Genomic DNA, 17,223 nt, shown 5'->3' with positions numbered 1-17,223 from the left:
ATTGTTTCACATAAAACAAAGACAAAAAAATAAATTTGCAAAATAGCTGTTGATGTTGCAGGATATTTCTGTCCAGTAAAATTAGCATTTCAAATATGATTTGCCTAACACTGATTTTCCACTCATATTTCTGTATTATTATTTCCCATAAACCTGCTGGTTGAAGTTCAAACTCGTATCATTTCTGCATTTCTTCACTGAGAATAAAAAAAATCTGCTCGCCAAGGAGTTGTCATTACACATTCACAACGCTTCCTCACACCTGTGGAATTAACCCTGCGAGAGGAAAGCCGAATTTACCTCCTCATTTTCTCCCTCTATTCCACCGTGTCTAACCCATTCACACCACACTGAGCCTGTGTATATAATTAATATTGATTACAGTAACACACAGTCAGTGCCGTGTCACCTCCCACACGTCCATATGGCTCACACACAAACAGGTTCTTCACCTGCCGGAATGTGGGTGATGACTGTGACGTGCGCGAGGTCGGAGGGGAAGGAGCTCGTCCTCCCTCGAGGTGTAAACAACATTTGAATATGCAAATTATCAGTGGGCTTGATCGCGCTGTGATAATGAGAATGAACCCGCCATATTGACTTGTTTGCAAACTCAACCGGTGTTTTATATATACATATATATATTTATTCCTCATGCTGTTGTTTCTATAAGCTTAAATGGATGTGTTATTGCATGTGTGTGTGTGAGTGTGAGTGTGAGAGATGAACTGCCCACTTCGTGATCACACTAGTTTCCATCCTGGAATAGTTCAATCTCTCGGCGATGGAAGAAGATCTGTTTCTCATTTTTTAAAAGGACCTTCATCCTGCTACAGCTGTGTGGGAAGCATCCCCAGTATCATTAGTTACATTCACTCGCTGCACGAGTCTCTGTGTGTGTGTGTGTGTGTGTGTGTGCTCGGCACTGCTCCACTCCGCTGAAAATATCCTCTCTTTCTGTGTTGCAGATAAAATCGAAGAAGCACAGAAGGAGCTCAAAGACCCCAAAGGCCCACAAAAAGGTAAGAGACATGTTTTATTTCATCAACACTCATGAGTTTTAAAGGAGAAATGTGGGCAATGCTTCCTCTTTTTATTTTCTGTTAATAGTTTTAAATGCAGTTTTGTATAACTACAACATTTTCACTTTATTAAACTTAAATTTAAGTGATCTTATCATGCACTTTAATTAATGCTATATTTAAACCTAAGTTGCATTATTCATATATATGTATAAATACACATAAAATATTAAATACAATTACAAAAGTATAGAATATGTCAAATGTTTTTAAAAATGATACACAATTTAAATGTGCAATCCATATTCCACAGTGCATCTAATTATAAAAGTAGGATTATATATTGGTGATTATATGTATAATCTTGTTTGTCAGCAGTGAGCACATCTACATGTTGTGACATAGTGATAAATTGTAAACACATGTGGTGCCTATACGTTTATCTTTACATTAAGGCCGAACAATTCATATTTTTTTTAATCAAAATTTAAAACAGCATAATTATCGAATTGTAAAGTAAAGTAAATTAAATTGTTTGTTTGTTTTTTTACGATCGGTTGTTCTATGTGCCAGTTACAAAAGTAATACATACAAGTTGGAAACAATTAATATCAATAAGAATATAAAGAAGGTACTATATTTATGACATAGTGTGATAATCTGAATATTGTGCAAATCTTATCAAAATTGCAATATCTGTGAGAAAAATTGCATATTTTCCCACAAATGACTTAGCTCTATGATACATACACACTGCACTGCGCTGTAGGTGTCCCCACAGCAATGGCAATATTCCACAAATATAAAACACCTTGTGTTAAATGGGTTCTTACATAACTGAATTAAACACAGGAAGTTTCATGGTTGTGTATTTGAACTGTTCCGGAGAATTCATCAGCGGAGCTCAGTAGAGTCTCTACATTGTCCTTAAAAAACAAAACAAAACAAAACAAAAAGACAAATACCCACACCCAGCACATTTGCAAGGTTTGATTGAATCACCATTGTAAACAAACTTGGGTGGAGACACTAAATAGAAACCGAGAGTGTTTAAGAATATCTCCGTCTTAACAGACTCAGGTCGTGATGTCCCCACCTGTCATTCAGAGGATAATCCCCTCGACAGCTACTTAAACAAAAAACAACGTCACTCTGTCAGTGACTGGAACACTGAGGAAAAGGTCTTTGGTTTGTAATAAAATAATATTTTCATGTAGTAATGGAATTTAAAAATGTGTCATTGTGTGCAGGGGAGAAAAAAAAAATCAAGATCATTTGCTGGTTGATGGAATTTGCTGATTAGAGTCATTTTTATTTCATCTGGAAATAGCCTAAGCAGATTTTTTCTAACAATAGAAGTTACAGCTGAAGTAAGAAGTGGACAAATGTTGTTTGTTTTCAAGGCAGTGTTTATGATGGAAAACCTGTGAGGTCATGGAATCTTTCTTTTTTCTTCTTGCACGTTTGTCCAAGCAGTGCGGAGAAAGAACTAATCCCTTTCCCATGTATTTTAACATCTTATTAGAGGGGGTTATTTCAGAAGAAATCCGAGGGTTTGTTTAGAGAGCATTTTGCGTGCCTCTTCTAAAGCCTCGCTGGTTGCATGTTCGCATGGAGAACGGATTAACCTTAGTTAAGACAAGGAATCCTGACCACATCGTGGGAAATACCCACACAAGCAAGGAACACAGGAAAGTGTGACAGGGCAGCGTGGACATTATGCAACATGTCCTTTAAAAAACACTCGCCTGAGTCATTACTGCACACATGAAAGAACACCATGGTATGGGTGTGCCCGTTTAAAAACAGAGTTGCATTATTATTACTGTTATTGGAATGCAGTGTTGAATGCATGCATAGTTTCTCATAATTGTCAGACATGTAGCGTCAAACATTCTCATGATCAACCAAGCCCTCATAGGTCAACATATCCGAAAGCAAAGGAGGGAAAACCCATCGTTTACTTATGTAGGTAATGGAGCGCGAGTCTCTGTGATGTTAGTCACTGAGCACATAAATAAAATGGAGGGTGGCGTGTCGAAACTTGCACAGTGATTTAGTTTTTTAGAATCTTTTTTTGGGCCTTATGAAATTGCTGAACACATACCACATTAACATCTGTAATAGAGCAACTTGCTTTAAAATCATGTCAGAATTAGTGACATCTAGTGGTGAGACTGCAGATTGTATCAAACTGTGGACTCCTCCGATTACCCCTCCCTCTTTGCTGTAAAGGTATGACAGCGTAAGATGGCAACCACTATAAAGCAAGGCCCTTGCATAAAGTTCATATTAAAAGCAACAAAAATGTCATTATTTTAATATTAAAGGAATTATACACTTGTACAAAAAATACTTGTGGGTATTGTATTAAATTCCTGTTACTAAATAAATGCTGAATTTACTTTTAGCAAAGTGTCTGCTGTCAGATAGTAATGACAAGTGCACTCTTAATACAAATTAGGAATCAAAATTCAATACATCTCAGTTTTAAAAGACAGTTATACAGTGAACTACTAAAACCAGTACAGCTAAGGATATAATGTATGTATTGTCTCACTCAATTCTCCAAATTTTCATTTTAGTAACATGACAATAATGCAAATCTATTTTTTCCCTCTCAGCAGAGATTTGTCATTCTGCCAGGAAACTTCTGCTTTTTTTTTTCCTCATTATTGTGTCTTTCTCCACAGGAATATCTGACATCAGTCGCAGAAATGCAGATAATATTAAAGGCTTGAAGAGGAAAAAGGTTGTTGCAGAGAATCAGCTCAAGAAAATTCCCAAATCCCCCGTGAAGAAGCCCCTGCAGTCAAAAACATCTGAAACTGCGCTCCCCGGAGCATCGTCCAAGGAAACTACACCTTCTTGCTCTTCCTCCTCAAACAGTCCTACCCACAGTTCTTCATCCAGTGGGAAAAGAGACCCACAGAATGACTCACCAGTTGCAGCTCCCCCTGATGAGGGGTCATCTTCTACTGATGCTGAAAGGCTGAAGCAAGAAGAGACGTCGTCGAATCAACCATCGCCCGAGCACGCTGATGTCCAGGAAGGCTCTGTAATTGCTGCCAACGTGTCTCATCCCAAAGACATCAAGAACCAAGACCCCAGCCTTGAAGGAGATCCATACCAGAGCAGTGCTCCACTCGATGTTCTACTTAAAGCCATGGAGCCTGACTTAAGTACACTTGCTGAGAGGAATAACACCTTGCAGGTCACAGCCATTGGAAAACCAGCTTCCACCATTCAAGCTCAGTCCAGTGAGGATTTATGTAGAATTCCAGCTGTCAATGTTGGTCTCCAGACCCAACCTTCCCATATGCAGACTTACTACATTGACAAACAGGGCAACTTTATTGGCATTGCAGCACCATTACAGGGGAGTGTGCAAGCAGCTTCACAGGGTACGCCAATGCAGTCGTCTCCACTGGTTACACCGCAGTTCATGCCTGTTGCTACAAATCCAGAAAAGCCTGCCTTGCACATGAGCTTTAATGCTGGACCAGCCACTATAACTCATGCACCTGTTCCCTCGGGTTCCAATTCTTTGCCACAAAGCCAACCACCTATTGTGCAAACATGCCAGTCGCTCTCAGCAAGTGTTCCCAGCACCATTCAGGTCCCCGTCACACCTGGGAGTAACCAAGTTCAAATGGCCACTGTGATGAACTTTGGTGCTGAACAGGTTTGCAAGGGCCAAAAGCCTAAAAAGCCAGGGAAATACGTGTGTGAATACTGCAAGCGGGCTTGTGCAAAACCCAGTGTGCTGCTCAAACACATCAGGTCCCACACAGGAGAAAGACCATATCCTTGTGTTACTTGTGGCTTCTCATTCAAAACCAAGAGCAACTTGTACAAGCACAAGAAATCCCATGCTCATGCTATAAAACTAGGTCTCATTGCACGCTCTGAATCTGGAGGAGGGTCACTATCTCAAGAATCTGACAAAGCCCTTGGGGCACATTCAGAGGTGGAGGAGAGTGGAGATAGTGATGAAGATGGGAGCACTGCAGACTTGGACCCTGACTCATCACAGAGTAGTGTGGCAGCTTTGTCTGAAAACAGTTTACAAAATGTAGGTACAAACCAATCAAGCCATGGGGAACTTGACTCCCCACCTACGTTTGACTTGGTCAAACCGGCACCTGGCCAGAAGGGTCATGAGCCCAAGGTGACAGCCGCGCTTCCAAAAGTTGTTGTTTACCCAGTGAATGTCTCTCCTCTGAGGGCAGATAGCCCAAGAGTTACAGGTGCAGCACCAGAACAAGCAGCTGCACAACGCCAACGAGACTTCCAGACTGCCAATCTGCGATCAAGCATCACAGTCCTGTCCTCTCTGAAAGAGGTGGATGGTCCAAATCCCTCACTGGATACTGTGAGTGAAGATGAAGACCAGCAGTGCAAGTCTCCACTGTTAGGTGGACACGCTCAGCTTCAGAGACAACAAGCAACAGACTTTTCTCAACAGCAACAAGCTAAGTGTCTACTTAGTCCACGCAGTTTGGGAAGTACAGATTCTGGCTACTTCTCACGCTCTGAAAGTGCTGACCAGGCCATGAGTCCACCTAGTCCTTTTGTCAAGATAACTCCACCGGTAGACATTGACATTGTCAAGAATACTCCTCCAAATATCCCACCTGTGGTTAACACAGTTATGCATGTAGCAGCTGACCAAAAGCCACGGGCCACAGGTGGACAGATGCGTCCACCACTAGAAGTCAAAGCACTGTCTCTGGAGGAGCGGATTTCAAAGTTGATATCTGATAACGAAGCAGTAGTTGACAACAAGCAGCTGGATAGTGTAAAGCCAAGGAGGACTTCTCTTTCAAGAAGAGGAAGCATTGACTCCCCTAAGTCATACATATTTAAAGACTCTTTTCAGTTTGACCTTAAACCAATGGGAAGAAGATCAAGTTCCAGTTCAGACATCCCCAAGTCCCCATTCACCCCCACAGATAAATCTAAGCCAGTATTCCTTCTCTCTGTACCTTCTCAATATCCACCAATGGATTGCTTGCCAATTACAAGGAGTAACTCTGTGCCTACTACACCTGGACACTCTGCATTTCCTGTTAATGTCCCTCCCCTTCCCCACCCTTTGCGAATTTGTCAGTCATTTGATGAGAAAATTAGTACATTGCACGACGATGTATTTTCATCAGCCCCATCAACCCCAAATCCAGCAATACATTCTCGTACATTAGTTAGACAAGCAGCAGTGGAAGACTTCTCTACAAGTGAAGGACATGGCCTACCTACAGTTCGCTCCATGGATGAGGGCTATCACGGTCCAAGCAGTAACATTGAAGTAGTGCAAAGAAGCAGATCATTTGAGCACAGTCAGGACAGAAACAGAAAGCCTCTGCAGAACAAAGGCACAATGTACGAGTGTGAAACCTGTCGTAACCGGTACAGAAAGTTAGAGAACTTTGAAACTCATAAAAAATTCTATTGTTCTGAGCTTCATGGGCCAAAAAACAAGCCACATGCTGTTAAAGAAACGGATCAAGATGTTTTTCTTGTTAACATGCAGCAGCCCGTAGTCCCGAGATCAACTGGTGGCTCGGGGATAATTGATCAACAGACCTCAATTAGAAAAAGAAGGATAATGAAAAGTGTTGGGGATGAGGATGATCAGTCACCAACTGACACCATTCCACCATGCCCCGTTGCTTTTGAGCTACCAACAGCTCTTGCAAGTCAGACTTTTTCTCAGCATGCTGTAATAGTAGACATACAGCCCAAAAACAGTCAGTCAAAGCTACCTCAGATTCAACTGATAGCAAGAGGTATGAATACTTCAGATTCCAGACTGTCACCCATACGAGAGACCCAGATTAGTACCTCAACTAAAGGAGAGATGCAAAGACAAGGCAGCGGTACATCAGTCATTAGACACACCAACTCTCTGAGTAGACCCAATTCATTTGAAACCGAGTCTATTGATAGGGCCTCTCCTGTTGATATTATGGAGAAGGATGTCCTGAACAAGCCCAAAACAGATGCAATAGTAAATGTCTCAGCCGACAACTTTCATGAAGAAACATCCAAACCTAAGAGTACTGACTATGGAAAACAAATGAAGGATCAATGCACTGACTGCACAGTAGCAGCAGGGGAAAACTCTACTCCTGTCCATCAGTCACGTTTGGTTCGTCAAAATAATATACAGGTTCCCGAGATTCTGGTCACAGAGGAGCCTGACAGAGAGCATGAAACACAGACATCTGAGCCAGTGGAGAAACCCACCGATCAGTTCAACTGGCCTCAGAGAAGTGAGAGTTTGTCAAAGTTGCCAGCAGAGAAACTACCACCTAAAAAGAAGAGAATTCGTCTTGCTCAAATGGAGCAGTCTTCAGGTGAATCAAGTTTTGAGTCTAGTCTCTCAAGGAGCCTCAGCCGGGACAGTAGCCTGTCTCGTTGCTCCAGTGTCTCAGCCTCATTTGACAGAGATGAGCCATCTAGATCAGAGAGTCCATCTAGAGGGGAATGTGTTGGCAAAATTCCAGAGCCCCAAGGGTTGCCAATAGTCTTCAACACCCTCGGTGTTCCTGGAATGATGAGACGTGCTGCATCTGAACAGATCACTTGTACCCAACCTTCTGTGGAGATTTCTTGTGACTATCGTAGCAAGTCTTTTGACTGTGGCAATGTTTCACCGAGCAGATCACTGTCACCTGTTGGCCAGCCAAAAAGTGGAAATATCACCCAAGTTTCCCAGGTGCCACTTATTGAAAGGAGGCGAGGGCCATTAGTTCGACAGATGTCTTTAAAAATTGGCCCAGAGAGTCAGCCACCCGCTAGGAAAGTCGTTTTACCCCTTGATAAACCTCCCATGACAAATGTTAGCTCTTTAGCTCAGAACCGATCCCATCAGATTCACATTGCCAATAGTCGTCCCATGGCTCAGCCTTTTATCCTGCATAGTGGTGAAAAACCCTTACAAAAGAATGAGCAAATGGTGCAATGCATTAATTTGGGCAGTCCAACTCAGCAGCCTCAAGTGCATGGCCTTCCACACCCCTGGCATCAAATATCAAGGGTTCAAATATGCCAAAAGATGCAACAACCAACAAAACAGATTTTAGTTTGTCACGAGAATGTCCAAAACAAACCCACTGACTCTGAAGAAAGGAAAAGTTTTGTGCCCAAATACCAACTGCAGTGTCCGGCTATGAGATCAAGCCAAACATTTTCCTTCTCCGGCACACAGGGAAATCAGATAGCCTTGCCAGTTTTAACAATACCAATTGCCAATCCTATTTTGACCATGTCGAAATCGCCAGATGTAATCCAAAACGTTTATGTTGCTCAACCAAATCAACAGACCTCTGACATTAAGACGCAAACCGTAGTTTTGTCCCGTGAACAGCAAAGAAACCCATTTGATCAGACGCAAGCCGGTGCTTTACCATTGCCACAGATCCTGATAACTCATGAGCAGATGCAACCTGCTCCTTCTGTGTCTAGTAAGAACAGCCTCTCATCCTCTCACTGTGTGGATAGTGATTCTCATGCTGTACCGGCTGCAAAGAAGGACTGGATTCAAACTAAAACCGTCAACACTCACAGCCACAGTGGAGAACGAGCACCTTCTCATGGGTCTTTACACTGCGCTCAGAAGCTGGCATCGGTGACTCTGTGTCCACAGCAGGAACCCACTGCTTCAAGTAAACGGATGCTCTCCCCTGCCAACAGCTTAGACATCTACATGGAAAAGCACCAGAAACGGGCCAAGGATGAGCATGGCGTGGCCTGTCTCACCGATGGCCGATCGGTCAACTATCTTAATTCCAAGATGTCAGAAGTGACACGACAGCGGAAGTTTACACTCGTGAGGCAGGTGTGCACAACAGAACCAGCGGACAGTCCCATTGAAACGGAGGCTCCATCATTGCCCGAGATAAAAACAGATGAAGTGAAGGACTCTGAGGCGACTGATGATGTCAAGCCTATGTCACCTGACAGTCCTGGGCTGGACAAAGACACAAGCACTGTTATTCAAGAGGCAGGCCCTGCTATGAATACTACACCTGGCAGTCAGAGCGTCTGCACACAGGCTAATGACAAGCTGAGGCCCCAAGAGAAAGCTGAGGAACAGAGGTGGACCCCTGCTAAATGCCCTATTAAGCCTTCAAGTTTCTATGGGGGTCAGGTGAAACTGACCACGTCTGTGTCTGTGTTCAACACAAAAGACAGTCACCGCTTGTCTTTCCCAAGCCTGAAGACTTCGACCACATTCACGTGGTGTTTCTTAATGAAGAGGAAACCTCTTCACGTTCCACAGACTGACCTGAAGACGTCAGCGTATGCTGCCTGGACAGTGAGCCCCAATAATCCGAACCCGCTCGGGTTGCCCACCAAAGTGGTCATGTCTCTGTTTGACTCCAAGCAGAGCTCCAAGAAAATACACTACACCTCAGCCATAAGAACAAATGGAAAATCCGATTTCCTGTCTTATTCAGGGAAGCTGAAAGATATCATGCCAAGGGTAAGAACTACATTGCTGCTCAATTTCCAAAGAGAATCCATTATTTGTAATGCTTATTCTCAATTAACACATAATTCACTTATTTCTCTAGGTGACAATAACCCAGCGATCTGTATCAGCTGAAACCAGAGGAAAAGTGCAATCAGAAAACCAAGCCAGCAATGACTCAGACAAGGACTTGCTGTCTAAAACGGAGCCCAGACGAGTGAAAATATTTGATGGCGGGTATGATTAAAAACAAATTGCAAAACTGATTAATTTCCTTTTTTATTACTTGTGGGAATTGTGTTTCCTCTGCTTTATATGTTGGTGTTCCATCTCATGTGCCTCTCTCACAAACCCACAGATACAAATCTAACGAAGAGTACGTGTACGTGCGGGGGCGTGGCCGCGGTAAATACATCTGCGAAGAGTGTGGAATCCGCTGTAAGAAGCCCAGCATGCTGCGGAAACACATCCGCACCCACTCCGATGTGCGGCCGTACCACTGTGTTCAGTGCAACTTCTCCTTCAAAACTAAAGGTCAGCTCTCACGACGGGACGCTTTAAATCCAAAGCCAGAATTTATCCACTTGTGTAAATGACGTACTGTATGATAGAGATGCTTATGGTGATATTGTGGAATTATTTACTGCTACACAGCCCTCGTCACTGCCTGTTTTTGAACACGTCTTTTCTCTTTGCTGAGTTGAATCGGTGTGAGTTGTGCCGCGTATGGGCTATGTTTTTGCTTCTCACATACTATGTATGTTATTTTGTGTTTTGTGTTTTTTAAACGTTTGCTTTATTACTATGGTTTACTATGTTAACACCTAAGCGTCAAAATGTCCATCTGGACTTTTTTTTTTTAAACATTTTAACCGTAAAAAGGCCAGAAAATGTCCTGTGAGTTAAGTGCTTTTGCCCATTTTTCCAGAATAACTTTCAATATCTGGCAGTTATTTATAATTTACTGCATGATAAAATAGTAAAATGAAGAAAAACAAAAGGTTTTATTCAAAATAACACTGTAGTTGTACATGAACCCAAGATTTTGTGTGTTAAATTCGAATATTGAACAAACTTTTATAATAACATTTTGTTTGAGTCTCAGGCCAAAAAATGGAAACAGGCGTTTTACTAACTCTTTCCTCTCTGGTGACTAAAACTCTGATTCGCTGGCTTCCTGCTAAGGTGTCGTCTGCGATAAACTCTGTGTTAAAGGGTTGTTTTAATAGATGTGTAGGGCTGCAGTTAACGGAGTTATTAGTTGAGTCATTGATCCCACATTATTGTTTTCCTCCTACATGTTTAAGCCAGTTTATTAATTCATTCATCATCTGCTACTAAACTGTGCTTCTTACACTATTTGAAATATTCAACTTTTTTCTGCCAATTTTTTCCATTAATGGTGCCCTCATTTGACGCAGTTACCAAAAATATATGTAATGAAAGACAAAGCAAAAGTTGGAATTACTAATCTTTTAATTTTTCATTCTTTCATTACAGTCAAGGTCATTAGTTTGCCTCAAATTGTTTGTCAACATCCTGAGATGCTGTTTTTGATATCCAGGCTAGAGCAGAGATACAAGAAAATACTGACCTTTAAGAACATAAAATCACACAAAAAACAATCTTTTTATTAAAAAAAAAATCCATTATCTGAATAACTGGTCATCGTTTTAGTCGTTGATTAGTATTTATTGAATGAAGAGTCGAGCCGCTGCAGTTCACTCCGTCCTTTAGAAGTTATAACATTATGATGATGTTTAACCATCTCTTAAGGCAAGACAGTATGATTCACCGTTCTTTATCGAACTCGCCTACCCACGCGACACTGCAGCACAGCACTTGGTGTCAGAGCAGCCCACGTTCATTTAAAAATGTCTTTATCAGTTACTCACCCTGTACATGCAGCCTGACCAAGGACTGCATTCTCTTACATAAACTCCTTCTGTGCTATTGTTCGAGCTCTACCCACCCGTAAGACCTCGCTGCCTCTGTTTTTCGCAGGAAATCTGACCAAGCACATGAAATCCAAGGCCCACAGTAGGAAATGCATGGAGATGGGGCTGCCGGAGGGTCTGATTGAGGACCAGGATGCAGAGGATTCTGGTACAGTGCTTCATCGCTCATGCTTTGCTTTAGAGGGAAATCCAAAGGGATCCGTTAGTGCTTCAGAGCTGTCGCTTATCATCCAAAACACACAAGGGTGTCATTAACAATATGCTGTTAGATATTTCATAGACCTGTTTTGGTGAGAACAACAGAAATTACCCCCCGTTTGAAGGGTTTTCCTCCTCATGACACGCGTGACTCCTCTGTGCTAAAACAGGAATTGTCCCCGCTTGTGCTCTGTTGCTATGTCGATCAGTAGCGTCGCTACAGTCTAATTAAAAATGCAGCTTGTTCCTCTGTTAACTCAAAGCACATGTGGGCAGCATTCACAGCATTTAGAAAGAGGAAATTGCTGCATCTAATTTTAGAAGGAAAAAAAAGAGCGAGAAGCTGCCTGAAAGCGTTCTATAGTCCCAGTCTCTAAGAGCATATTTGTTTTTCCTCCTCTATCCTCTATCTGTGATGGAGCTGCGGGGTGTGTGTGTGTGTGTGTGTGTGTGGTGGTTGAGGGTGTGAAACTGCAGCATTAACACACATCACAGGAGTGTGTTTTAACGTGTTGGCTTTCCTCGCTGTAGCCAACAAACCAGATGATCTTTAATGAATGAAAGAGGGTGCATAGGACCAGCGAGTCTCTCCGTTCATAGTAACTGTGGTGACTCATACTGCTAAGAATAGACTTCCCTCTGACTTTCCCCCCCTTTATCTATAGGAGACCGCAGCCAGTTGAGCAGCGCTGACCGCCAGGATTCAGACGGCGACGACTCTGACGGCCCCGACGACGAGGAGAACGATGACAATGAGGAGGAAGAGGAGGACAGTCAGGCCGAGTCCGGCCTGTCGACCAACCCCTCTGTGTCTGCCAGTCCACAGCACATCCCGTCCAGAGAGGCTGAGGTCCCTCCGAGCGCCCTGCTCGCCCAGATGTCAATCAGCTCAGTCTCTCTGCTTTCGTCCCAGCCTCCAGCTCCTAAATCCTACACATCAGAGTCAGAGTCTGTCCCCATGATGAGCCCCGTGTCCCTCAGCAAGCACATCTCCATCTCTGGATACTGCTACAGCCCACTGCCCCTGCCTCACTCGCCTCCGCCCGTTGCCGCCACGTCTGAGTCCTACACCTCAGACACAGAGTCAGTGCACATGATGAGCCCAGTGTCACCATGCAGGCAGATGTCCATCGACTACCCAGACTTTGATGTGCCCCCGAGTCCCCCAGTCACAGGAAAGGGCTCCAGACTAGGCCAGGTGAGACACTCTCCACCCTCTGAATCCTGCATGCACTTACACAAAGCTCCTGTGAATGATCTTAGGTGAATATTTTATTAATACTGATTTAATTTGGTCAATATTCCAAATAATCTTCCTCTTCCATTAAAACATATTACTCACACAACCTCTCTTCTAAAGAAAACTGATTGTGTCCTGGTTGATTTCAGATAAATGACTAACCACTTCTCGTCTCACAGGAAACCTCAACCACCCCTGCTGCTGCTACTGCTGCTGCCGCTGCTGCAGTGACCAGTGACTCAGGTGTACCAGTAGACCGCGGCACTCAGACTTCCTCCTATTCTTCTCATGGTCTGGAGCACTTTCCTCCACAGGGACTCTCTCAAACACCAGGAGCAGGAACCCAGACCCACCTGTTCAGTCACCTGCCCCTCCACTCCCAGCAGCCGTCCCGATCCTCGTACAGCATGTTGCCAGTCGGTGGGATCCAGCTGGTGCCCGCCGGCCTGGCCGCTTACTCCACCTTTTTGCCACTCCAGGCCGGCCCCATGCAGCTCACCATCCCAGCAGTGAGCGTCATTCACAGGAACACAAGCCCTTTACCGGCCCCCCATACTTCCCCTCAGCCAGACGGCCTGCAGTCACAGCCACTTGTGGTCCAGGAACCAATTAGCAGTGTTGTTCCCTGCTTCCCTCTCGGGCAGGTGACTGGCCTGCAGGCTCAAACGATACAGTCAGTCAATCTGGAGACGCTAAATCTCATGGGGCTGAGCAGCACAGGCCTGACGTCCACACAGCTGCTGCCCCAGCATGGCCTCACCCTCAACGCCACCCTCGGGCTGCAGGTTCTAGCTGCCAGCCCCACTTCCCAAAGCAGCACCTGCCCCCAGACTCACGTCCCAGGTCTACAGATACTAAACATCGCTTTGCCCGCCATCATTCCCTCGCTCAGCCCTCTCTCCGCTCTCAGTCCTCTCCCTGGTTTTTCAGAGAGGCAGGGCAGCCCCGAAGCTCCAGGAGCACCGCCGTCCCAGAATGAACAAGGGCTCGCTTCTCTGCTGAGCTGCATGTCTGCTGCACCACCCGCTCCTCTGAAGGTCAGCGGCTCTCCAGGACTGACTGCAGGCAGCAGCGGAGCAGAGTTCACACAGACTGCAGAGTGGGAAGAAAAGAATAAACCCACTCCACAGCAGCAGCAGCAGCAGAGACAGCAGCAGCAGAGACAGCAGCAGCAGCAGCAGAGACGGCCTCCATCACCAGCTCCTGAGAACAAAGCACACTGCAGTGCTAAGGAGTCACCAGCTGAGGGAGCTAGTGATCCTGCACCTCCAAGACCGCCGCCGGTGACCAGATGGCAGAAGGTAATTGATGACTCTAATGAGGTGTCCAGCGATGATGAAGACAGACTGGTCATTGCCACCTAAAAAAAAACAAAAAACAAAAAAACAAACGAGTGGAAAAGCTCTTCTTCTCCTCTTTTTGTAATTCTCGTCACTTTGTAAGACTGAAAACACTTTTTCGGGGTTTGTTTCTGAACAGATCTCCTCTCAAAGCACAGATGCTGACGTTCATATTGTATGTGCAATCACATGATTATTAAATAATGATGACCAATCATTTTATTTTTACTTTCTTTGTCAGCTCCAGACATTTTCTTTTCTTTGTTTTGGTTTTTTTTCTTCTTCTTTTGTACATGTTGTATAGACAATTGTGCCTTTATGGAGTTTCTTGTTTAGGAACCTGTACATAATCCCTCATGAATCCAGTAGTTGCTTGTGTTTATTTCCAAAAGACAAAGAAGTAAAGAAACGATGCAGGACGATGGAGAAAACCTGTTTTATTTTGGAGGATTTTTGTCATTCGTAAATTTATGAAATTATAAATGTTGTACTGGTAAATGTACATTTCTATGGATTATAGGGCAATGTTTCTGTGTACAGATGTTGTGTTCCACTATTTATTATAATCCATCTAGTGCCCATTATGAGTCATAAGTCCATAGGTATGTGCATTATAGTAGCTTTACATTTATGTATCAATATTCTTAACTGTATCAGTAAAGATTTGTTTACAAACAATAATGTGGTGTCACTGTATTTTTGGGACGTCTCTGAAAGAAATGAATCTGCAATAATTAAATAACAATGTTCCTGCACAATAAGTGTTGTTTTAATAATTGATCAATAATTCTCTAATAACCTTTCACCACATTTGGAAACCAAGTGATCAGCGAGAGCGAGAGAGAGTGTGATACTAGCCGACAGTGTCGAGAGGATTGACCAATCACAGAGCAGTTCAGAGAGACGGGAGGATCCTATTGGCTGTTCTCTTACATCTAATCTATGACCAGGTTCCCTCTGAGGAACGACTGTAACTACACCTGCAACCTCTTCCTAGGCCACAAAGAAAAGATTCTAAAAGAGACTCACACACATTTAAACGCAATAATCATGCACATCATCTATTCTACTCTGTTTTTGTTTAAAAATGCAGGAATTCTGCCCCACGTCTGCCCGTCGTCCACATTACCTTGATATATTTTGCAAGACTGGTCACTGTTTCGCCTTTTTTCGCCTGCAGAGCTCCCCCTACAGTTTTGGAGTGCATATTTTTACGACACCGCCGTAAACCATCCATCCATACATTGTCGACTGCTTTATCGCTGATGCTCGCCTCTCCCTTTCCCTGCATGCTTTTTGTTTTTCAACTCTCGCCATTTGAAAAAAGCCGCTCTGTCTAAAATGTGTGTGTGTGTGTGTGTGTGTGGTGCCTGATTCTGAGGACTCTGGGTCAGTGTCCCTGTTCTTGCAAGGCTGGTTTTCCAGCTAACAGACATTAGGGGGCAGTGGACAGAGCCCCCAATCTCCCCACATCAAGACACTTAACCATCACAATGACTCTGAAGCTGTTACATTAAGGTAAAAATCCTGCTTTAAAAACTCTTTGAAAGCCTCAGGGCTGTGTTTTAGTCCGTATGCTGATGAGGTTTTGTCTGTGCACAGTTTTCTACAAACCTCAACAGAAAGAACAAACTTCAATATCGTTGGTTTGTTATTTTTAAAATGACACAAAATTGTCTGTGGACAAAAAAAAAAAAAAAGGCTCCCTCACAGGAAAGACATATTTTACGGCGGAGATAATTCTTGTTCCATCCTCACGAGGAATCCTCTCATCGTCACATCAACACCACTTGATTAAAATTCACCATTTGGCAGCCAAATGAGTGGCACTTGATTTTTTTTTGGGTGGTTTTCTGCAGGAATCAGAGTGAAGAGCTCACTGAGGACCATCCCATTTAAAAGGTGACTCATCCATCTACACAGTACAGATCCCATCATCCTCCTCCTCATCCTCCTCATCCTCATCCTCCTCCTCCTTCTTTCAGAGCTGGGCTCTAAAGTGGATGTTATAGCAAAGCAAGCAGAGACCCCTAGAGGCCAGAACCTGCTCCTGCAGCAGCTTTGTCAACCACTCAGCCAACCAAACACTTTGAAACTAAACATCACAAAAACAGCTCCTCCAGTAGACGGTCACATACAGACACCAGACACTTTATTAGGAACATTACTTTGTTCTATGGCTTGTAAAATGTCATTCATACATAATTGTTATGAAACATTTTAAACCTTATTTATCCCAAAACGACGCAGGTTCACAGACGTCACTTGCACTTGTGTCTGTTTTCCTCTAAATGTGAACGAAAATGGCGAGTGAGTGGTAAGTGTTTTCTTTTATGTAACAACATGCCCTCAGCAGCCATTTTATTAGGTACAGATGTTCAAGTACATGTTAACTCACCTATCTAATCAGTGTGGCAACAATGCATTTGGACATGTAGACGTGATCAATACAAAGAAAGATGATGAAGTGGATTTTCACAGGTCAGGTCAGAGGAGAATAAGTCATACAAAGGCGAGACACTATAACTCAAACGTAACTATATCTTGATACAACACAATCTACTGCCACTTTATTAGTTGTCCTGTGTGCCTAATAAAGTGGCAGCTGAGTGTTCAAAATAATACTCCTCCTCTTCCTCCTCCCAGCAGCTCGAGCTGTTTCCCTGGCAGTCAGTGGAAACTCTTAAAACCAGAATCTGATTTTAGGGCCTCACAGTTGCAGCATGTCACGATACTTTACTGTGAGACTTTTCCACTTACACACACACACACACACACGGTCAGTTTTCCACAGCACTCTCCTCTGTTTCCACACTTTATTACGGCTACAGCGGTAACTTAAAGTGGCAGTGACAGTGTAACAAGTGTCACAGCAGCTGCAGCAGTGGCAGCTGTTGGAGAACAAGGTTCATGATGAGACGTCAGTGTCTCTGTGGATGTTTGACACTCTGCTGTCCCGTTATCTGCTGAGGTGTTTGTACGAATC

At 43.6% G+C, this 17,223-nt stretch overlaps 1 protein-coding gene across 3 annotated transcripts in view; it reads left to right on the top strand.

The window, feature by feature from the left end:
• hivep1 (HIVEP zinc finger 1) overlaps positions 1–14,918 on the top strand; it is a 66,045-nt gene extending 51,127 nt beyond the window's left edge. For all 3 annotated transcript variants that reach the window (XM_058618454.1, XM_058618452.1, XM_058618455.1), the window contains exons 3-9: positions 969–1,022; positions 3,716–9,513; positions 9,605–9,738; positions 9,860–10,035; positions 11,506–11,607; positions 12,323–12,855; positions 13,077–14,918. In XM_058618454.1, the coding sequence (XP_058474437.1) occupies positions 969–1,022; positions 3,716–9,513; positions 9,605–9,738; positions 9,860–10,035; positions 11,506–11,607; positions 12,323–12,855; positions 13,077–14,261 (7,982 nt within the window). In that variant the 3' untranslated portion in view covers positions 14,262–14,918. The remainder of the gene's footprint in view (positions 1–968; positions 1,023–3,715; positions 9,514–9,604; positions 9,739–9,859; positions 10,036–11,505; positions 11,608–12,322; positions 12,856–13,076) is intronic.
• The last annotated feature ends 2,305 nt before the right edge of the window (positions 14,919–17,223 follow it).

The sequence above is a fragment of the Solea solea genome, chromosome 20 (genome assembly GCF_958295425.1).
Source record: "Solea solea chromosome 20, fSolSol10.1, whole genome shotgun sequence".
NCBI lineage: Eukaryota > Metazoa > Chordata > Actinopteri > Pleuronectiformes > Soleidae > Solea > Solea solea.
Note: the sequence above shows the minus strand (reverse complement) of the source record. Positions and strands in the feature narration are given on the sequence as shown.